The 23,936-nt window shown below is 43.6% G+C and overlaps 1 protein-coding gene across 4 annotated transcripts in view; it reads right to left on the reverse strand.

Annotated features, from left to right (window-relative positions):
• The window catches only part of NSD3 (nuclear receptor binding SET domain protein 3), a 92,905-nt gene that overhangs the window by 33,081 nt on the left and 35,888 nt on the right, over nucleotides 1–23,936 (reverse strand). For all 4 annotated transcript variants that reach the window (XM_084804041.1, XM_084804044.1, XM_084804043.1 and 1 more), the window contains exons 7-13: nucleotides 19,333–19,459; nucleotides 15,678–15,778; nucleotides 13,193–13,238; nucleotides 11,501–11,631; nucleotides 10,010–10,138; nucleotides 1,770–1,896; nucleotides 836–1,033 (exon numbers count right to left, since the gene is read on the reverse strand). In XM_084804041.1, the coding sequence (XP_084660167.1) occupies nucleotides 836–1,033; nucleotides 1,770–1,896; nucleotides 10,010–10,138; nucleotides 11,501–11,631; nucleotides 13,193–13,238; nucleotides 15,678–15,778; nucleotides 19,333–19,459 (859 nt within the window). The remainder of the gene's footprint in view (nucleotides 1–835; nucleotides 1,034–1,769; nucleotides 1,897–10,009; nucleotides 10,139–11,500; nucleotides 11,632–13,192; nucleotides 13,239–15,677; nucleotides 15,779–19,332; nucleotides 19,460–23,936) is intronic.

Consider the following 23,936-nt stretch of genomic DNA (forward strand, 5'->3'; position numbering starts at 1 on the left):
ACAGTGCAACAAAAGACAACCAGCCTCTCTGGGCAGATTCATATGTAAATTATTTTCCACTCCTTGCAGCAAACTCGTAATGGCAGTGGGATTTCTATATGTATGTGCCTGATTGCTAGTCTTGCAGATATGCTCAGAATCTGAGACTAACTCAGCATACTGCTGTGTCTGATGCATGAGCAGGCAAACATATAGACAGACATGATGATTTTCCTCCTGTGCATGAGAGTTGCAGTGTCATAAGCAGCCCTCAGCTCCAATTCGTGTGGTCCAGCTTAAGCAATTCAAAGTGGATTCACAGATATGTATATTATGCAGAGCTCTATTCTCCCCCCACATCCCACTATCTACCCTACAGATTGTGTTCTATAGCATTATATAAGAAGCAGCCCAAAGGCGTGTATGTGTACATTCAAATCTGGGCAACGGATTCCCCCATAATGAGGCAGCTGCAGGAGCTGGCAGCCTCTGTTCAAGGCTACCAGCACCACACCACCCCTGCGCTGTTTGAGAATAAAACAGCACATTCTCCAAGGTAATTCAGTGACAATACAGATGCCTCATATCTGGAAACCTGTCTCAGGATTATCAGGTTGCCATGGTGTCCCCTGCCCCTTCACTGGCAGGTAGGAACAGAGGGTCTCATACAGGTAGGTTGCTGCTGCTCTTCGTGGAATCTCACCATGCCTCCCTACTCCTAGCAATTCCAGGATCAAGCTCAACAGGATGTGTGGAAATTGCAGAAGCCTAAATACATCGGGGCTGTTGTTATAATGCCTCAAGACAGGCTTGCAGTATTCTGCTTTTCTTTGAAGAGACTGAGTGGTTATCTTACCTTTGCTCGCTTTATGAATATCCTTGTCCATAGAGCAGGCAGTACAGCAGTGCTGTGGGCAACGGAAGCCTCGGGACTCAAATACAGCTGTAGCAAACTTGCGGACACAGGACTCATGATAAAACTTGCCACACGCATTGACAGAGCAGCGTTTCACGTCTTTGCCAGGAAGCTTGCAGGAAAAGCACGTATGCTGTCCTTTAGAACAGAATAATAAAGAGGATCAGCCTGAGCTTAAAACAGAGAGTGCAAAACAAAACAGTGATGGGTAGTAGCTGTCCTAGGTCACGGTAGACTTCCTCAGACAGAGCTGGCAGGAAGAGAAACCAATTGTGTATTCCTGCCAGCTTTCTGAAGCTGAGGAAGCTGACAGCCCATCAATGCCACTTTCCTCAGTTACTCAGTGAGAAGGAAAGGATCATGGATGGTGGTCAGAAGGCAACAGAGATCAGCCAAGATAATACTAGAAAAGAGTTTAGTCTTTTTTAAACTATCATGCCACAGAACAAAGTCTAGCTGGGGAAACCTGAACACTTTAAGGTAAGTGCCGACTGGTGTTCTTTAGGCACCTGTTAAAGACCCATCTCTTTACCCAAGCCTTCCTAGAATGATTGTTCTGCCCTGTTAATTTCCTTATTAATTGCTGTGCTTTTAGCTTTGGTTTTCAATACTTTAAACACTAACTGACAACTTCTTGTATTTGTAATTATGTATTTTAATGTTTCTGCAAACCACTTAGACATATCTTTTGATATAGTAAGTGGCATATAAATTGATTAAAATAACAACATAAGAGAGAGAAAGCACACGAAAGAAGGAAGCGAATATATTTGTTGGTGAATACTTCAGATTAGGAACACTAAGGCTGAGCTGACCAAGCTGCAAGCACTCCAACCAACAGAATTCCCAAGGCAGATGTCATTCACTTGTTTACCATTTTTGCACTCCAAGCAGATGAATTTCCCATCAGGTTGCGAGCTCAATCCTAGGCATTCTGTATGGAAGACCCTGTAGCATTCGCCTTCACAGGACACCAGTGCCTCGCCAGAGCTTTCACAAATCTTAAAAGAAAGTAACTGATATGAAAAAACAAGTTTCCATCACTGTCTCGTGCAGTGCTTTTGAACTGGTAGTACTTCCCAGTATATCAAGAAGCACAAGTAGCACTGGTTGAAAAGCATCAAGAAACCACAACCCCAGATGGGGCTACTCAGATAAAGAGACAGAGACTGTGTTCGGATGATCGTGTAGGGAGAAGAAGCCATCATGGCTCTGCCCCCCGCGTGAATGCAGTGCAGTGCAGGTTGGCATTTTGTCTGAACCCAGCATGCAGCATGGCAGGGGTAGCTTCGTACCCACTCTCTACATGCAGTAGAGGTTGTGGGGTGGGTAGAAAGCCACCCTTGCCACACGCTGGGTTCTGACAACATGCCATCCTGCACTGCAGCACGGGGGATTATGTAAATGGAGGTTGCACATGCAGCACGTAGGGGGCGGCAGGAGAAACTACACAATCGTCTGAATACTCCCAAAGCTGCACAGATCAAAGGCTTGATTATCATTAGTTACAGCCACCAAGGAAAAAGAGCATGGTTAGCCTCCACACTAGCACAATGTGTTCTCATTACCTTCTCCCATAAAACTGAATGGCTGCCATTCACTGTATTTGGGAGAAAATGGTCCTCCATTGTTGGCATGAGGTAGCCTGGCCTTCACTGTTAGGGAGCTGCAATGGGGTGCAATGCAAGCATGTACAGAACATACATATAGTGCAACCCACAAAGATCCTTGTAGTATATAACCCTTCCCTACACACATAAATGGTCAATAACGATGGGAATGAAAACGATAAATTGCAATCTCCAGACAATAAATGCTGTCAAAAACCTGTTAAGACCAGTTCAGCTCTACTCCTACCATTGCATGAATGTGATCAAATCACTTAAGGCGAGCCAGGTTACCTTTATTGTTCTCTACGTGCAATATTCATGATATTCACAAACAGAGTTATGAAAACAGTGTTTGTTCTACCCTGCCCACACAGGTTTGTGGGTGAAGTAGGAATTCTAACTGACTTTAGTGGTTGAGAGTACAAAGTCAGTGGTTGGTAATTTATCCAAACTGATTTAATGCAAAATGCAAAACTGTGACCCTAAACATGTGACACAAATCATGATTTATTTATTTACTGATATTTATGAATGGTTTACATTAAAAGATATTCCCAAGTGATATGCAAACAATACAGTATAAACGCATAATCAGATACTGGATGGAACTTAGGAGAGACAACAGCATGACAGAAAGAAGACAAGATCCCCATTATGGGAATGTTTATTGGAACAAGCATGTTTTCAGTAGGCGTCAAAAATCCAGAAGGGTTGGCACCTGTCTAATTTATACTGATAAGAACATAAGAAGAGTCATGCTGGATCAGACCAAGGGCCCATCTAGTCCAGCATTCTGTTCACACAGTGGCCAACCAGCTGCCCATGGGAAACCCATAAGCAGGACATGAGTGCAACAGCACCCTCCCACCCATGTTCCCTTGCAACTGGTGTACATAGCCATACTGCCTCCAATACTGGAAGTAGCATAAAGCCATCAGGGCTAGTAGCCATTGACAGACGAATTCCTGGAGGAGAAGGCTAACCCCCTTTTAAAGCCATACAAATCGGTGGCCACTGCTACATCTTGTGGCAGCAAATACCATAGTTTGACTATGCGCTATGTGAAGAAGTCCTTCCTTTTATCTGTCCTGAATCTCCCACCGATCAGCTTCATGGGGATGACCCCAGGTTCTAGTATTTTGAGAGAGGGAGAAAAATGTCTCCCTATCTACACTCTCCACACCATGCATAATTTTGTAGACCTCTATCATGTCTCCCCGTACCCTCCTTTTTTTCAGGCTAAACAATCCCAACTGTTGTAACCTTCCCTCATAGGGGAGATGCTCCAGCACCTCGATCATTTTAGTTGCCCTTTTCTGCACTTTTTCCAGCTCTGCAATGCTTTTTTAGGTGTGGAGACCAGAACTGATAGGGAGTTCCAGAGACTGGGTGTTATGATACTAAAGGCCGTATTCTGAGCCATCACGGACCTGACATCCGAAAGGCACCACAAGTATCTTCTGATGAGCACAGCAGCTGAACAGGAAGGTAGGGGTCAGGTGATCTCTTAAGTATCCTGGTCCTGAGTTCTTTAGGGCTTTGTAAACAAGTCCCAAAATCTTAATCCTGGCCCAGTAGCTTACAGATAGGCAGTGCAGCTCCCTCAGCACAGATGAGATATGCTGGTGATTAGCTGCTCCCATTACCAATCTGGCTATGATATTCTGCACCGACTGCAGCTTCGGGGCCAAGATCAAGGGCAGCCCCGCATAAAGTGCATTGCAGTATTCCAGTTTTGAGGTTACCAGTGCATGAAACACAGTGGTCAAGCTACCCCTGTCCAGGAATGGCTGTATCTGTCTTACCAGCTGAACCTGGTAAAAGCCCCTTCTAGCCATCAAAGATACGTGTGCCTCCAGTGACAGTGCTGAATCAAGGAGCACCCCTAGACAATGTACGTGCTCCTAAAGAGGGAGTGAAACCCTGTACCTACAGATCCTCCCACTTACCAAGATTCAGAGTCAGTTTATTGATCCTCCTCCAGCCCACAACTCATCCAGGTACCAGTCCAAGACTTGCACAGCCTCCCAATTCAGATGTTACAGAGAAACAGAGTTGGGTGTCCTCAGCGAACTGACGGCACCTCACTTAAAATCACTTAGGCTGCGTTCACACAATATGTGGGTTATTGTGTTGACTGAATGCAGCACATTTTGTTAACCATGCAGTGTGGCTTGTTAACCACCCTGCACAACCCAACAACAAAGTATGGGTTCTCAAGCTAGCTTGTTTGAGAAAAATAAGCCAAACTGCATAGTTAACAAAACCTGCAAAAAACTGCATTCAGACATCACAATAACTCATAACTCTTGCAAGGAACCAATATCTATCTCGCAAAGTCGGTCCAGGAGGATACACTGTTCAGTCGTTATGTCAAGAAGCTACTCATGTAAGACAGTGCAGTTTTCAAATCTTCCGGGGCTCATTACCTCCAAAGGACCCAGGCCTTGTGGCACCAAATGCAATCCAGGCAAACTTTTCTGCGACACAACTTGTTCTCTTGCCACCTCAGCATCTACTGCAGCCTTTCCCAAATCGATTACCAAGCCAAAATGTATCATGTTTATATCAACAACACCTTGACATTCTGCTACAACCTGTTTAATTATGAGATCTTATATAATGCAAACTGCCTGCATTACAGTCTTGTTCATTCCTCCATCATCACTTCTTTTGTTGTTGTTTATTCGGTCAGTCGCTTCCGACTCTTTGTGACTTCATGGACCAGCCCACGCCAGAGCTTCCTGTCGGCCGTCGCCACCCCCAGCTCCCCCAAGGTCGAGTCCGTCACCTCCAGAATATCATCCATCCATCTTGCCCTTGGTCGGCCCCTCTTCCTTTGGCCTTCCACTTTCCCTAGCATCAGCATCTTCTCCAGGGTATCCTGTCTTCTCATGATGTCGCCAAAGTACTTCAGTTTTGCCTTTCATATCATTCCCTCAAGTGAGCAGTCTGGCTTGATTTCCTGGAGTATGGACTGGTTTGATCTTCTTGCAGTCCAAGGCACTCTCAGAATTTTCCTCCAGCACCACAGTTCAAAAGCATCTATCTTCCTTCGCTCAGCCTTCCTTATGGTCCAGCTCTCACAGCCATAGGTTACTACGGGGAATACCATTGCTTTCACTATGCGGACCTTTGTCAGTGTGATGTCTCTGCTCTTCACTATTTTATCAAGATTTGTCATTGCTGTCCTCCCAAGAAGTAAACGTCTTCTGATTTCCTGGCTGCAGTCAGCATCTGCAGTAATCTTTGTGCTTAGAAAGACAAAGTCTGTCACTGCCTCCATGTTTTCTCCCTCTATTTGCCAGTTATCAATCAAGCTGGTTGCCATAATCTTGGTTTTTTTGAGGTTTAACTACAACCCAGCTTTTGTACTTTCTTCTTTCACCTTCGTCATGAGGTTCCTCAGCTCCTCCTCGCTTTCAGCCATCAAAGTGGTATCATCTGCATATCGGAGATTGTTAAAGTTTCTTCCAGCGATTTTAACTCCAGCCTTGGCTTCATCAAGCCCAGCACGTCGCATGATGTGTTCTGCGTACAGGTTGAATAGGTAGGGTGAGAGTATACTACCTTGCCGTACTCCTTTCCCAATCTTAAACCAGTCCGTTGTTCCGTGGTCTGTTCTTACCATTGCTACTTGGTCGTTATACAGATTCCTCAGGAGGCAGACAAGATGACTTGGTATCCCCATACCACCAAGAACTTGCCACAATTTGTTATGATCCACACAGTCAAAGGCTTTAGAATAGTCAATAAAACAGAAATAGATGTTTTTCTGAAACTCTCTGGCTTTCTCCATTATCCAGCGGATATTGGCCATTTGGTCTCTAGTTCCTCTGCCTTTTCGAAACCCAGCTTGTACATCTGGCAATTCTCGTTCCATGAATTGCTGGAGTCTACCTTGCAAGATCTTGAGCATTACCTTACTGGCAAGTGAAATAAGTGCCACTGTTTGATAGTTTGAACATTCTTTGGTGCTTCCCTTTTTTGGCATGGGGATATAAGTTGATTTTTTTCAATCTGTTGGCCATTCTTGTGTTTTCCAAATTTGCTGGCATATGGTGTGCATCACCTTGACAGCATCATCTTGCAAGATTTTAAACAATTCCGCTGGAATACCGTCATCTCCTGCTGCCTTGTTATTAGCAATGCTTCTTAAGGCCCATTCAGCCTCACTCTTCAGGATGTCTGGCTCTAGCTCAGTGACCACACCGTCAAATCTATCCCCAATATCATTATCCTTCCTATACAGATCTTCCATATATTCTTGCCACCTTTTCTTGATCTCTTCTGCTTCTGTTAGGTCCTTGCCATCTTGGTTTTTGATCATACCCATTTTTGCCTGGAATTTACCTCCGATGTTTCTAATTTTCTGGAAGAGGTCTCTTGTCCTCCCTATTCTATTATCTTCTTCCGCTTCCGCACATTGCTTGTTTAAAAATAAGTCCTTATCTCTTCTGGCTAACCTCTGGAATTTTGCATGTAATTGGCATATCTCCCCCTATCACTGTTGCCTTTTGCTTTCCTTCTTTCTTGGGCTGCTTCCAGTGTCTCAGCAGACAGCCATCTTGCCTTCTTGGTTTTCTTTTTCTTTGGGACGTTGTTTGTTGCCGCCTCCTGAACAATGTTGCCAACTTCTGTCCATAGTTCTTCCGGAACCCTATCTACTAAATCTAGTCCCTTAAATCTATTCTTCACCTCCACTGCATCTTCATGAGGAATATTAGTGAGCTCATATCTAACTGATCTGTGGGTCTTCCCTATTCTCTTGAGTCTGATTCTAAATGGTGCAATAAGAAGTTCGTGATCTGAACTACAATCAGCTCCAGGTCTTGTTTTTACCGACTGCATAGATGTCTGCCACCTTTGGCTACAAAGGGTGTAGTCAATCTGATTTCGGTGTTGACCGTCTGGTGAAGTCCATGTATAAAGTCGTCTCTTAGGTTGCTGGAAGAGAGTGTTTGTTATGCACAGTGAGTTGTCTTGGCAAAATTCTATCAGCCTATGTCCTGCTTCATTTTGTTCTCCCAGACCATGCTTGCCTGTAATTCCAGGTGTCGTTTGACTACCCACCTTAGCATTCCAGTCTCCTATAATGAAAATAACATCTTTTTTTGGCGTACTATCCGGTAGGTGCTGCAGATCCTCATAGAACTGATCTACTTCTGCTTCTTCAGCATCTGTGGTTGCGGCGTATATTTGGATCACTGTGATGTTAAATGGCTTACCCTGAATTCGAATTGAGATCATTCTGTCATTTTTTGGATTGTATCCCAGCACTGCTTTAGCCACGTTATTATTAATTATGAAGGCTACTCCATTTCTTCTGTGGTCCTCTTGTCCACAGTAGTAGATCTGGTGGTCATTTGATGTGAAGTGGCCCATTCCAGTCCATTTCAGTTCACTGACACACAAAATGTCTATCTTTAATCTTGACATCTCCCCAATAACCACATCCAATTTGCCCTGGCTCAGAGATCTTACATTCCAGGTTCCTATGGTGTGTTGATCTTTAGAACATCAGATTCGTCGTTCACCACCAGCAACATCAGCTGCTAGCCGTCCTTTCGGCTTTGAGCTAGCTGCGTCATCACATCTGGGGCTAGTTGAACTTATCCTCTGTTCCTCCCCAGTAGCATTTTGACCATCTTCCGACCTGGGAGTCCCATCTTCCAATGGTATACCGACATATCTCTGGTTGTACTGATCCATTTAGTTTTCATGGCAAGAATACTGGGGTGGGTTGCCGTTTCCTTCCCCAGGGATCGTATTTAGTCTGTCCTCTCTGCCATGACTTTCCCGTCTTGGGTGTCCCTTCACGGTTTAGCTCATGACGTCACTGAGGTGCTCAAGCTCCAGCACCACGACAAGGTAACGATCTCCTTTGCTGAAGCATCACTTCTTGCCCTCCCCTTAATACCAGAGCATGCACTAAATACAATCCACATGCACTAAATACAACCCCCTAGAAGTTACCACTTTAACTCTCCCATTTCCCCCACTCCTTCATTTAGAGGCATCTCCAATTCCATTTTTGAATGTCTCTTCAATGTTCTGCTTTTCCAGGTCCTTTACTCATGACATGTTGGCTACAATCCTATACCAGAACACCTAAGAGTAAGCTCATTCAAACTCAGTGTGACTTATTTATGAGTAGACATAAATAGGATTGTGCTGTAAGACCGTTTTAAGAAGTAACATATGCAGCCCCCCAAATCCCTTTAAATTTAGGGCTTTTGAGAGGGGGCTGTCTTTATGGTCATGATATAGCTACAGAAGAGAAATGTAGCTTTCAGTGTACACATATTTTATCTTTTTCTTGCTTGCTCTTAAGATAAGCCAGCCTACCTCAAATCAACAGCCAGAGGTGATTCAGTAGAGATTAAATGGGAGTGACATGCTTCGCACAACATGGTGGGCTCATCAGGGCTTATTTAACCACGATGAGCTGTGGCGCATGCTGTGTGCCATTTTGCATATGCAATCCCCACTCAGGGTTGCCATGTTGTGCGAACCCAGCCACTGGGGTTTATCTGAGGGTTAAATCCTCGGTTTGCTGTGAGGTTTTTAATTTCTGAGCTATTTAATCAGACTGACAATGTGACAAAATATACAGCGGAGGAATTGTGGAAATTATATTTTTAGACTTAATTCTGTTGTGGAGCGAGTGGAGCACACCCTTTATTCCAAAATCACAGCTGCGCCGCACATGATGAATTCCCATTGATTTCAGACCTCTGCAGATCCACAGAGCCTCAAAGGACTGACTCGTGTTTTATTTTTGAACTTTCAGTTGTTAGTCATAAGACATTACAAAAGTAAACAAGCAAAATTGTTTACAACAGAGAAATATTACAAAAACACTCACCACATTGAAAAACATGTACTCACAATAATGATGATGATAATGGAAACATCTAAAATCAATTTAAAGCAACCCTCCCTGGTGTCATCAGTATGAGACTGCCAAGTACATGGGAATTAATGAATTCCAGTTACATTTTGGCCAGTGCTACTGCAAATGTAAACACTTTCCGTGTGTAATTTGCTTGCTATAATTTGTAAGCAAAAAGTGTATTTATTTTCTTAAATAGATGACTAGCAGGAAAGAACTGATCCTGGGCACTCATAGTTACAGAGCAGCTTCTCCCCACCTGGTCTCTCCAGATGTGCTGGGATACAGCTTCCATCATCCCCAGCCAGCATGGCATCCATCCCATTGGCCAGGGATGATGGGGACTGTAACCTAACACATCTGGAGGGCACCAGGTTGGGGAAGGCTTCTACAGAGCATCTGAACAAATAGTGAGGCAAACCCTTGATTTCCCATGTTGGGATTTAAACATGATCATGTACTGCAATGGTGACTTAGTCCTGGCATACAGGTTTTATCTGAAAGCTGTGCAGCTCAATCCCATGAATGTTTACTTTGAAATAAGTTTCACTTTCTTAAATGAAACTTACTCCCAGTTGGGACTGCAACCAACTCACACTTTTAATTTACCTGACAAACGGTGTCTCTCTTACTTGTCCCAGAACCTCTCCTTGATAAGCTCGAGTCCACAGACTGTACATCAGAAGCATCAGCATCTGCTGCAGCTGAAGGGCTGTCTGACTGCTTTCCAAAGCTACCCTAAAAAAGAAAACCCACAACCATTTTCATACCGACAGCTCTTTAGAAGGGCAATTACAAGTAAGGATTGACATATACGCTACTGATTAAAAGAGAAAACCTTAATCACATGATATACACTGAATTTTCCATTAAATTTTCTAGCTCTCACTTTAGGTCAACTGAAAACAGTATGCTCTACAGTTTCCAGATTTTAAAAAAAATCAGTACAATGTGCAAAGGGAAAAAATCGCATAGCTTGTGCTAAGAAATGGTGTGCACCTACGTGACTCAAATTCCCCAATAAGATAAATTGGATTCTGTGATGTTTAACTTATGCAAATATGCCTCTTATTCTGCATAATTTATTCTGCCATTTGGAGGGGGGATTAAGGAGCTATACTGGGGACTGATGCCCCACTCTCTGACCACTGGAAATCTTATTCAGGAACTCTTCTGGCTTTGTTCACCAGGTATTGTCTACTGTTCAAGAACATTTCCACAGCCACAGTGACTAGAAACCTACTCTTTAAAAGAGCAAGCTAAGATTCTTAGGAAAGTGAATTCTACAGCCACCAAGATTCCCACAATCCTGAAAAGCCACAGCACACATCCAGCCCTGCCCATAATGCTCACTTTCCTTTGCCTTCAATCTATGTTCTACCATCGCTACTTTCAAAGTAAAATGCTCTGATATTCGTATCAAGCAGTAATTATGTGACGCTGACTACCATCCGTTATTTGACCATTGCAAAGCTGTAGCCCCAGGGTCTCCAACAGGGACCCTGTGAACCTTGCTGCCAGTCAGGCTCCTTGCCCCCCCGACTTTTATTTTCTTTAGAACTTTTTTAATTACTTTTTTAAACTAAGAGGCCAGCAGGCTCCAAAGTAAAGAAGTGGACTCCAGCACCATCTTTATTTCCAAGAATACCTCTGGGCCGCAGGGGCATTTTTAGAAAATAAAAATGGTGGATGGTTGCATCCAGAACTTTGTTTTGAAGCACGCTCAGAAAAAAGAAAAAGGTAAGCTGGGGGTGGTAGAGAGTGTCCTGGGATTTTAGAAGGGGTGGCAGCAAGCATCCTGGATGGCTAGAGGGGATGTGGCAAATATGTGGTTTAGCATTTCAGGTTCGGACCCCAAATCTGCTTTGTACTCAGTTCCTTGGCCACGTTACTTGTCTCTAAGCCTCACCAGTTTGCCTTCTGAAAAATAGGTATTTTGTGACTGCCCATTTTGGTAGCCATTTTGTGAATGGATAGATCCCACCCCAATGGCAACCATTTTTTTGAGCGCACCCAGCACACATTGTCAAAATTCTAAATGTGCTCACTGACCTAAAAAGGTTGGGGACCCCTACTCAGGAAGAAATAGCAAAGATTTACCTGTAGATCATTAAGTCCTCTCGAATCAGAGTCAGAGGTATCTCTGTATGCCGAGCTAGTTAGTTCTACATCTGTTGAGGCACGACTCCTTTTCTTTAGAGGCTTACAAGAATCTGAAATCTCACTGGCACCTTAACACAACATACTGGAATTAATCTTAAAGATCTCTCAAATGTACTAATCACTGAAGGAGGAAATAAGTCAGAGGGGACAGGGGCAGAAAGGCAGAGAGAATTGGCAAAATGCCACACTTGGTTTAAAAGCTTTAAAACTGCAACTTTTCCAATTCTTTATAAGAGTAATCTGATCTACAGTTCTGAAAAGAGTACTGTTTTTCAGTTGCAAAAATACTGTTTAACTGCTGGATAGGTGACACATGGTATTTGTGTTGTTCATTTATATCCCACTTTACAAAATAAAATCTTTTCAATGCTGCTTACAGGCACTAAAAAAAACTCTCAGCAAAACAATTAAAAGGGGACATTATAAAGTAGATCAATGTAAAATGTTTTTCGAACATAATCTAAGAGCCAGCATAGAGATAATAATGCTTAATCATAAAAAGCCTTGTGAAACAAAAAGATTTTATGGCATGTCTAAATGCACCTTAAGAGGCTTGGCAGGTGTTTTTAAAAAACACACACATTTACTATGACTTGTCTATTCTCATATACAAAAGGCAATACCTGAAGCAATTAGCATCCAACACCCTTTATCAAGCCTCCATAAATTTTAATATCCTTCTATACCTACACCTGAACAGTGTTATTACAGCACCTTGGAGGACATACCAAGGACATACACTGTTACAGCGATGACAGGCATCCGGGGGATGTGGTGGGAATGACAGTCTCCTCCCTGCCCTTCCCACCACAACCTGTTTACATCTGGAAACAAGAGGCTGGAATCGAAAGAACTACTTTCAACATGTCTAAAGGATGAAGGAATTTTTGACTCCCAACCACTGCCACCCCACCCACTGAACTGAGACCACAGGTCACAAATTGCTTAAGGAAGTCCTTCCACTTTCAAAAGCAGTTTGACATGTGGCATGAAAGACTAGTGTTTGAGAAACAGAAAGGTTTTTACAGGATGTCTAAATGTAACTAAGTCTTCTGGGGCATGTGGAACCAGTTTATTTTGATCCCTAACCAATAGTCCACTCATCCCATATGAGAGACTACAGGGTCACTGCATTAACTACTACAGCTGAAGATCAAGATTTTTTTTGGCGTTTCAAATGAATCCTAAAATTATCCTGTTGTCCACATGTCCAGAGATCCTGATTCATTCCCTTTTCATTTGATCTATTTGCTGGTGGGCATAAGGCAAACAAGCCAACAGGCAAGCAAACCCTTTTGTCTTTGTTATGTGTAGCAGATTCAAAATGCTTTAAGACTAGGGCAAAGTCTGTGAACTCAAGCCCTATTTTGCCAGTAATCACTCCAATTACCTAGAAAGTAGCATTGGGGGAAGGACAAGATGAATCATGAGGATGGCAACAGCCCTACACTGCACTGGTATGTGTACACTGAAAAGTCTATTAGGCAGGTGGTTGTCAGATGTGGGGCTAGAGAATCTACAAGAACATGAAGTTGATTACTTTATACTTACACTGCATGAATGGCAGAGATTAATAAAAATGAACAGGGTATACACAAAGGGTGTTGGTTTATGAGTAACCATGCTCACCTTTCTGTAATCCAGTCTTCACTGCTGTCTGTGGGACTGTTTCTACCTGTTTGGACAGGAAAACAAGTAGTTAATAGAGGAATTCCCTTGTCCCTAGTATAAAAGAGGAAATGAATTTTCAATGCAAGCAATTAGCATATAGGGAACTAATGCTGTCAGTCCATCCCCCCCCCGCCCCGCCCCAGCAAGATACTTCTGTTCCACCTCTGATGGATTTAATTGAGGCTGCCTTCCCTGAACCAGGTGACAAGGCAGGTCTGTGTTTACTTCATTTTGTGTATTAAGTGATGGGATAGCTTTATCTTTGGTCCAAGAAGCAGGCAAGGGGTTTTAGCAGCCATGCCCTGGGCTACAGAAAAACCTCACAATAGCTAGGAAAAGGAGAGAGAAGCAGGACATTCAAGTTCTGTGTGACATTTAACTTACTGCCCCATTTTAAAAAGGCACCTCCACCCAGCAAGTGCTTGAGATTCTGAGGCCATGGGCTGTTCCTCTGTATAGAGTGCTGCAAAGGCACAGAGCAGCAGGAGGCAGAGAAAATCCATTGCAGGCCTCTATACAGCTGGAAACACAACGTCAGTGCAGCGCTTGCGTAGACAAGTTGGTGACCTTGAGAAAGCACTCCGTAGCCCTCGTGATCAGTGTCTTGGATCCTACATTGGAAGGCGACTTTCTGCCAGAGTACACTCAAGTTGTGAATTTGGTAGTTGCAAGCAGCTTCTTGGCTAAGATCTTGCTTTTAGGCTAAAAACCGTAATTTGAAAAATAAAATAAAATAAAATTCTCCACAGTGTGGTTACATATGCATGTAAGAAACACGTCTCAAATATTTATTAAGGATTATTCTATAAATTTTTTAAAAATATTTTATTTCATTGTACAATGGATAAAAACATACAATAGAAGGATTTGTATAGGATACAATTGATAATACAAAATATAAAATCTAGACAATCACTTGTATTTCGCTACCACTCACTGCAACAGAATTAACATTGTGTCTCTCATTTGTAATTAAAATTCCAGTTATAATTTTAAAACCGAAAGGATGCAGAATAAAATTTGGAAATTCACTGAAACAAAGCTTGACTCTGGGAAACAAATATGGTTTTAGAATCCTAAATATCAGCACACCTTTCTGAACATATAACATATCCAAGCTTATGCATTACAGTGCATCTCTGACCATTAAGCTTTCCTGCCAAATGCTTTTCCTGAAAAACACCAGTACAATATACTATGTTGTCTTAATTAGCTACATAGTATAAAGCAAGCAACACTACCTGGGGAATGACGACATGTGATTCTTGTACCGTGGTTAATTAAAAATATATAAATTACTACAAGTTTATCTTTAAAAAGGGAAATTTCAACAACTGATGCCAAGAAGTTTTTAAAATATATATATCTGTGCTATTTCCAAGTATTCAATACTTAATCTGAGAAAAAAGTGTTGAGCTGAAGTCATATTCTTTTAACGCCATCATTTTTTTAAATCCAACCAGAGAAGTGTTTACTGCAAGGGCAGTAAAGCAAAGGCTAAACGTTATTTTAACAGCTGATATTTAAACAGAAGAGTGAAGATGTGCTTTCAGCCTCTTAGCTAACCAAGACATCTTGTGCAACATGCTTAAGGTTTATTAGAATTGTCATTTTAATTTTGAGAAACCTAACTTTCCCAACATGACTAGGCTCTTGAAAGAACTGTGTTAGGGAATGTTTAATACACAGGGTCTATTTTTAAGGTGAATTCCTTTTAAACTTAAAATTAGAGCATACTGAAATGGTTGAAGGCAAGACACAATGGTGATAGCCATCTTGAAACTTGCAAAATCCACAGATCGCATGGGTGGCAGACTTATGGAACTTGCCTATTCTTCACTTTGGAAATATTTTTTAGAAAGCATTATCTATCTTTCTGAGGTCCATATTCAAAAGGAATGTCCTGTACACATTGATTCTACTTAAAAGACAAAAATCAAGCCATAATGATGCTCTTTCCTGCTTACTGTCTGCATAAAAGGCTATTACCTTTAAAGAATTATCATGCTTAGTCCATTTTCAAGAGTAACCAAACAAATCCATCTAACTTCATTTTGAAAAAATGAACAAACTAAAACCTCAATACAAACCAGCAGCTAAACCAAGGATAAGACGAGAAGGAAGCTGATAGCAATTCCAGAGAAAACACTGAAACATAAAATCACTCTGCTTGTAACAGAAATAGCAAAAATAAAAGTATCAGCTTCATGAGGAGTTCTTGTGTCACCATGTTCCCATTTATCCAAAGCATGACCGATGCTGTAAAGGGATACCAGTTAACAGCAATGTTTACTGAGGGGGCATATCTCAGAAGGGGTAGTCCAAAAGCAAACCCAAAGGGAAAAATGGAGGGGGGGGGGAGAAATTAAAAAAGGCATCAATATAAAAGCCACAACAAGTATGAATACAGTATATTTTAACTCTCTACATGGAGGAAGCCAACCTGCTCCTTTTTGATCTTCTTCTTTGGCACAACTTCAGTGGATTTCTCAGACTCTGAGCGAGTTCGTATTGATCTTCTCTGATGCTTCTTTTCTACAGAACCTGAGGGAAGAGAATGGTTTCCATTACAGGAGTCTCTCTCTGTCTCTCTTTCCTCAATGAGGGATGATGTTCAATAGCAAAGTCCTGATTTCTCTACATTCTTCTTTGAGTGCATAGACTTTAATCTGCCAGCTGGTGTTCTGGCTGCAGGCAATACATCTCAGTGCTTCAGGGAGAGTCCTGAGTTCGGGAAAAGACCAGCTTTAATATGAAGATAAAGGGGAAGTCTAGAATTCAAACTATTAGGAAGAGGTGACTTTTCATGTTCAGAACCTTTTAAATCAACTATGACTTTAAATTTCACAGCTTACCAACTACACCAAGGATGCAAATATGTTCTGAATTTTATTTTCAAAATATTTGCCTATCTAGGACAGGGTGGACAACCTGCAGTCCAAAGCCTAATTTCATATAGCTTTCAGATTAATTTCTGAACCACAAGCAATTAGTTAAGACTTTTGGCAAGAGTTATATATACCTTACCTGGCAGTCTGCTGTATGGAAAGGAAGAAGAAAAGAGAGAAAAGGGGGTGGCAGAAAGAGAAAAGGGACAATCCATCCATTGTGGGCTGAGCCCACTCACCGCCAACATGTAGCCTCTGATCATTCATGAGGAAATGTGGCCCTTGTCAGAACAAAATCTAGCTCTTGGGTTGCCCACCCAGATCTAGATGTTTCTGAATGTCTTCAGTTTTGGCTGAAGGGGTTGAAAATGCTGAGTGCTCAACTTACAAGATCCTGGGTTAAACAACATCAAATGCAGAATAGTTCTACAGTAACTTCCAACACATGCCGCAAGGCTGAAACTAACAAGCTCCAAAGAAGCTTACTGTCACTGCTGAATTTCTAGAATGAGAAACCCTAGAACTCAATGCTTGAAAGTCATGTGTCCCATTCTCCAGAAGATTCATAGCAATGGCATCATGAATACACTCATGAGGTATTACTTCACTTGTTCTGGGATTGTGCCTTTACAATGAAAATTAGGAGCCAGGGCTGAGCCCTATTTCTAGCCATTTCTGAAAGACACATATGGAAATGGGGACTTTTCTTACCTGTGAATTCTCCTTGTAGTTGTTCATCAGACAGTGGTCCCTGCCATTTGCTGTGGAGGCAGGAGAAAGACTAGCTCTAGGGAGGAAGTGGGAGGTGCCTCTTAGTCCAGTCCCCACTGAGTCTTTCTTCTAAAAGAACCTGCCTCCTATTGGGCAGAGATGAGATCACCCCAATGTCTGGACCACTGAATGGTGACAAGTAGGGAAAACGAGGCATCTTGGGAATGAGCAATATACAAACCCTATCACACAATACACTTTTGTCAGTACTGTGACTGCCACAGAATACATCAAGGGGCTCGTTTCCCCCCCAATTAAGAAGTAGTAAACCCTGCTAGGTCACACAGGCAACACACAATTTATTGGGAGCATCTTTCCTCCACACAATCCAAACTAAAATGACCACAAGCAGTATGAGAACACAGCTGTACAGCTCCCACTCATTTCAGAGAAGGTGTTGGGTCACATGGGCTGAAAGTGATTAAAGACTTATTCAGCCTTCAAGCCTTGCTCGTCTAAAATACCAGATTAAAATCAGATGTGCTTCCTTGACGAATGCTTAGGACGTGACATTAAACATGTGACCACATTTGAGCCTGAGTAGGAGGAGGTTTGAGGGGGTTCTTCCATTTGTTAAAGGTCAGCTTGTGTTTGGTTCTTCCATCAGCCCATCTGTTATTGTAGTACAGGCTATTTCCTCCTCTGCTGGATGTGCAGAAGCATGCAGAACCACTGATAGCTATCTCTCCCAACAGGAGGAAACACAGGCCAGTAGCAGTGAACTGAAGGTTTCATATATATGATGCCCAAAGTTCAATCCCCAACACTTCCAGTTAAACCATCTTGGAGGGGAAGGGGCCAGATTAGTCCTCTGCTCTAGTCAGAGTTTGACTATACAGAGGAAACCTGGCCAGTGATCTGACTCCATATAAGGTAATTCCTTGTAACTGCTCCCAGAGCCTTCCAAATCGTACTAGCCTATACTAAACCCTGAGGCATTTTCTAAAACTTATAACATCTGCTACAGTTTCTTTCCCAGATTAGGAGAAAGATGGGAACATGCAACCAAAATCCTCATCCCCTCTCATCATATGATGCTAGCCTTTCCATCTGCAGAAGTAATTCACAAGTACCATTTAAAAAACAAAACAAAGAAACAAAAACACCCCAGGAGACCATTTCTTAAACCTGGACAGAACTAACTTCTAAATACCAATTGCTTTTATGTATGATTCCACAGAAACTCCCCCAAATGAAGTACTGAATGAAAAATAATCTGTTAGGATTTAAAAGGTGTCAAAAAACTCTAGTTGTTTCCTGTGAGGTAGTCTGGGCTGAGTGATCCAAGACACTAAGTCAGAGTGCCTTTCTTTTAAGACTCCCCTTGCACACTGCCTTGGTATAACTGTGATAACCATAGGATCTTAAGGTGTTCCACAGAAGTGCAATTTATTATGACTAGGGATGATGCAGGAGTCTGAAAAGGGGGTGGAGTCCAACAGACTCCTCGTTGTCTGGCTTCGTGGACCCCACTCGCCGAGCCCTGGGGCGCTGACAGACCCTACTGTCAAGCACCCTGGAGCACCGCAGCACCCAGTGCTCTTACCCTGGCCTCCTCCGGAGGAGGCCAGGGCAAGAGTGCTGGGGGTTGGCCGTGCCGGGACCCATCCTCCCCACGCTGGCTGTTAAAGAAGCCCTTGACAGCTGGTGCGAGGAGGAAGGGCCTTGGTGGCACTCCAGCGCTCTCGCCCTGGCCTCCTCTCAAAGAGGCCAGGGCAAGAGCACTGAGGGCTAGCCATGCCAAGGACTCAGCAACCACGCCCTTGTGGGCATAAAGCACAAGGGCTTGACAGAGCTCTTGGTGCAGAGAGGAGGGGCAGCTCCCGCGGCTCGGCAGGCAGGGTGAGTAGGGAAGTTTGCTGAGCTGGTCCGGGCTACACAAGCTGGGAAGGGGGGTTGCTCATCGAGCTCCCTCCACCCTGGACTGAGATGGGTCTGTCCATCTCTAATTATGACATACGTTTTTGAGGGCTGGGGTAAATTTCATCAGATCCATCTTGCATGAAAGCTTATGCCATAATACACTGGTAACTGTTTAAGGTGCCATAAGACATTTTGTTGTTTTTGCTGAGCCCCTGCTACCTCACAGGGTTCCTGCAAGGATAAAAATGGGATGATCCCATTTGCCCTAGGATCTTGGAGGAAGTGCAAATATAAACTATATTAAATAAATGAAATTGAAAAGCTTGTGTTTAGTCAGCTTAAGAGTTTGTGACTGGAATGACAACTCTTATATTGTTTAAACTGCTGCACCATGGAGGTCTGAAAGCCCACTACCCCATGATAATTTACCACTGTAGCTCTGATTACACATCCGCCACTAATCTGACATAGTTACACTATGCTTATGACTACTGTACTCTCAAGACTTCCTCAAGTTTTGTGTCCTTTGAGAAGAGCTGATTTGGACTTAACCCAGGAGTCGCAAACTTTACCTACTTGCCAACCCAGAAGATGATTCAGGAGAGGGTGCACTTTGTGAGGATGCTCTCTCATTTCGTTGGTTTGAGACAGACGTAAGTTTGTCATGCCCTTTGATGATTATTTCTGGTTTGTTTCCTATACCCTGTTACAAATAACAAAGATCAAGTCAGTGATTACTGAACTAGAGTTTCTGGTTCATTACTTTATCTCTGAAGAGAGCACTTTCAAAAGTTGAATTAGTATGTGTGACACTGTGTGTGTTAAGAGTGAGTGTGTGAGTGAGAGACAGGCAGGCAGGCAGGCAGGCACAGAGCGTGTGAGTGCGTGAGAGAGAGAGAGGGAGGGGGGAATGAATGGGAGGGGGGAATGAATGGGAGAGGTGGGTCTTATGCAACCCCCTCCCAAAACAGCATGCAGAGTGTCCCCATTCTCCCTCCCTCCACTGCAGGAGCTTATGGATCACCATTTACATATGCATTTTAATCACTTCCCAAACACCTTCCCTTCTGGGAGTACTCATGCCCATGGCCTTAAAAACAGTAGGTGAGGTGTCTGGCTGTCTCACTTCAGGCTGCAGCCAGTGGCTCACATAATTACATGCTCCTCTATATAACACCCACCACCTCCTCCCTGATTATAGAAAACTAGAGATTCTAACTCAGCCCACTTCCTCCACAATCATGTAAGTTATCTATATGCAGGGAGTGAGGGGGCATGTGAGCCACCACCTGCTGTCTGAAGTTGTTCAGTCCAGAAACAGGTTTACTTTCTCATCTGCTGTTTGTGAGAACTAGACACATTAAGAACTGCTTTCTAGGTCTAGAAAAAAGTCCATCTAGTCCAGTCCAGTATTATTTCCAGCCAGATGCCTCCGGGAAACTCACACAGAAAGAATAAAGAAGGGCTTCCTCTGTTTGTCCTTTGCACAAAGGTAGTGTATCATCATCATCTATTAGATTTATTAGCAGCCCATCTGGCCAGCTACCTGGCCACTCTTGGCGGCGTACAATACAAACAATAACAGAAAATACAACAAATTTACATAATCTACTAAACAGAACAACACTGCTCTAAAAAACCCTAACCCACCCCAAATGCCTGCCTGAACATCCAGGTTTCAAAGCCCAGCAGAAGCTCATGAAAGAGGGGGCATGGTGGAGGTCGCTAGGGAGGGAATTCCAGAGTGGGAGCCACCACAGAAAAGGCCCTCTCCCTAGTCCTCACCAGCCTAACTGTCCTGGCTGATGGGACAGACAGAAAGCCTACCAAGGCCAATCTCGTTAAGCAGCATCCCTGGTGTTGTTGGAGGCACTCCTTAAGATAGACTGGGCCGGAACCATATAGGGTTTTAAGTTCAATGCCAATACCTTGAATTGGGCCCGAAAAACAACTGGTAACCAGTGCAACTCCTTCAGCACTGGAGTGACGTGGTCTCGCCGACAGCTGCCTTTAATCAGGCGAGCTGCTGCGTTCTGCACCAGCTGCAACTTCCGAACCGTCCTCAAGGGTAACCCCACATAGAGTGCATTATAGACTAGGCGAGAGGAGACCAGGGCATGAACTACTGATGGGAGAAGATGGTTAGGGAGGTAGGGGTGCAGCCACCATATCAGATGGAGTTGATACAGTGCCACCCAGCTCATGGCTGACACCTGAGCCTCCACGGACAGCTGGGAGTCTAAAATGACCCCCAGGCTGCAGACCTGTTCCTTCAGGGGCAGCCACACCTGATTCAACACCAGGTCAACCTCCCCTTGTCTCCCACCAAAAGTATTTCAGTTTTGTTGGGCTTCAGTTTCAGCTTATTCCTTCCCATCCAGCCACTCACCGACTCCAGACACCTGGATAGGGCTTCTACAGCCAACCTTGGTGAGGATTTAAATGAGAAGTAGAGTTGTGTGTCATCCATATATTAGTAACATTGCACCCCAAACCTCCTGATGATAGCCCCCAGAGGCTTCACGTAGATGTTAAATAACATTGGGGAGAGAACAGAACCCTGTGGCATCCCGCAAGTGAGCAGCCAAGGGTCTGAAGTCTCCTCCCCCAGAGCTACCCTCTGGTACCTGCCAGAGCGGAAGGAACGGAACCACCATAATACGGTGTCCCCTGTGCCCAACCCCTCCAGGAGGATACCATGGTTGACAGTATCAAAAGCTGCTGAGAGATCGAGGAGAACAAGGAAGGAGCATTTGCCCCTATCCAGAGCCCTCCCCATATCACCCACCAAGGTGACCAAGGCTGTTTCTGTCCCATGGCCAGGCCTGAAGCCTGACTGAAATGGATTCAGATAATCAGCTTCTTCCAAGTGTGCCTGCAACGGCAAAGCCACCACCCACTCAATCACCTTGCCCCAAAATGGCAAATTCGAGACCGGGTGAAAGTTGTTCAAGTCTTGGGGATCCAAGGAGGGCTTCTTTAACAGTGGTCTTATGCTTCCTTGAGGGCTGATGGCATCACTCCCTCCTTGAGGGAGGCATTCACCACCGCCTTGATCCCCTCCTTAAGTCTCTCCCTGCAGCTCATAAGGAGCCAAGTTGGGCAAGGATTGAGTAAGCAGGTGGTTGGCCTTAAAGATGAAGGCACCTTGTCCACTTCATCAGAAGGAAGAAGCTGGAACTGATCCCACACAACCGATCTGCCACTGGCCGCCCCTAACTGTATCCACAGCACACGGAATAGCACTCCTGATCCAGTCGATTTTATCTGCAAAGTGCTTTGCAAACTCACCACAGGAGGCCTTAGAATGCTCCACTGGTTCTCGAACAACTGGAATCAGGTTCTGGACCACTTGGAACAGCCTCCTGGGATGGAACTCTGAGGATGCGATAGAGGCAGCATAAAAATCTTTTTTTGCTGCTTTTATCGCCACATGGTAGGCTGAAGCTACAGCTCTAACCTGTGTCCAATCAATTTCGGAGTGAGATTTCTGCCACCGTTGCTCTAGCTGTCTCATCTCCCGCTTCAGAGTTCATAACCATGGGGCGAACCTTGGTGCAGTCTGAGCTCTGTTCAGGGGGAGAGGGCGTTTCAGAGCCACCCGGTCTAATGCCCTGATGATTGCAGCATTCAAGCCATCCTCCAGGGTCTCGACCAAGCAGCTGTCTGCGTGCTCCAAAGAATCCCCAAGCGCAGTCAGGAATCCATTTGGATCCATAAGGTGCCTGGGGCAGACCATCTTAATGGGTCCTCAACCTCTGCGTTTTTCTCACAAAGCAGCATCTCATGTATGCAACTTCTGTGAGGAACCAGCGCACTGCATTTATTAACGTGTTCACCATTGATATCCAGGCTCAAATTACATTTTTTAAATGCGAAAGGATCATTCCAACTTTGCCACACTGGCCCAACTCAGCAGTCACAAACCTGATTTTCCAAACCAGGGTTTGAAAGCTCAGGAATGTACCATAGCCTCACACATTCACCACTCCCCTCCATCCCTCTCAAATGCATGTTTCTCCCCCACTTTCTGGTTTTCTCTAATCAATGTTTACTGTGATGTCCAAATTAGCAAACTATGGTTAACCATAGCCAGGATTTGGAAAATATGGTTTGAGGTGAGCTTGCAAGGCGCTAATTACAGTTTGCCAGTGCAGATGTCATGGCAAGCTATGATGAGAGAAAAAAGTAAGCAGAGGAGGAAACCAAAAGCATGTTCCTTAGCCTCCAAAACCATGGTTTGAATGACTGAATTCATGACCTCTGAAGTGGGCCACTGTTTACTAAAGCCTGATGGCAACCTGAAAAACCCAAATAACTGAAGCAAAATCTATTACTACAATCATCTCTTGTTCTCTTTCTCTTGCTAGTTACCAGGGATCACAAATACACACTGTAGCTCACCAGTAGTGAGTGAATCTTTTAACCCAGCAAGACAAACTCAGCACAATATCAAGGATAAGACTCTGTTCCTCCCTAACCGGGGAAGTGTCAGCAGCGAGCACAATTTTTTTTTTTTTTACTGGCCACTAAAGTCAGTTAAAATTTGTGGACCCCTGCTAGTTATTTATAAAGCAAAGACACATGCTAATCCAAGAAGGCTCAACAGCTGGTTTGGTTTAAGATCAACAATAAGCAAGACTTAACAAAAGATAATCTAAATTATCTTGGTTTTGCAAATTACTATTCTGAAGCTAGGAAGGATGGGGTTACAGATTCCTTGTTTGCCAAAGACTGTGGCTATGGACAGCTTTTTGCTGCTGCCGGTGTTTTACTTTTAGCAGCTTATTTATTATGTATTATATTTTTAATCTGGCCATTCTCTGATGAACATATAGCATACATTTGCCCCAGAGAAGATAAATATACATTTTGATAAACATTTACAAGTGGGTATGGGAGGGTAGCTGCTGACTTTCTGGATGCCATCTACCAGCTCAGACTGAATAGCTGCCATATGGGGCATCTGATTTCACATTACATATCAGTCCAGAAAGTCAGTTTGGTGAGTATGGGATGAGCGTACATAACCCCTTACATTTTACAGATGAAAGAATTCACCCGAATATTTTGGACAGCTTACAAAGATCATATTCTGAAACACAAGCGAACATACAAGATTGAGGCTGCAATCCGACACACATGCCTTGGAGTAAGTGTCACTGAACTCACAGGGGCTT

This window comes from Heloderma suspectum, chromosome 6, assembly GCF_057233095.1.
Source record: "Heloderma suspectum isolate Gila_16-S chromosome 6, 16-S_ref, whole genome shotgun sequence".
Taxonomy (NCBI): Eukaryota; Metazoa; Chordata; class Lepidosauria; order Squamata; family Helodermatidae; genus Heloderma; species Heloderma suspectum.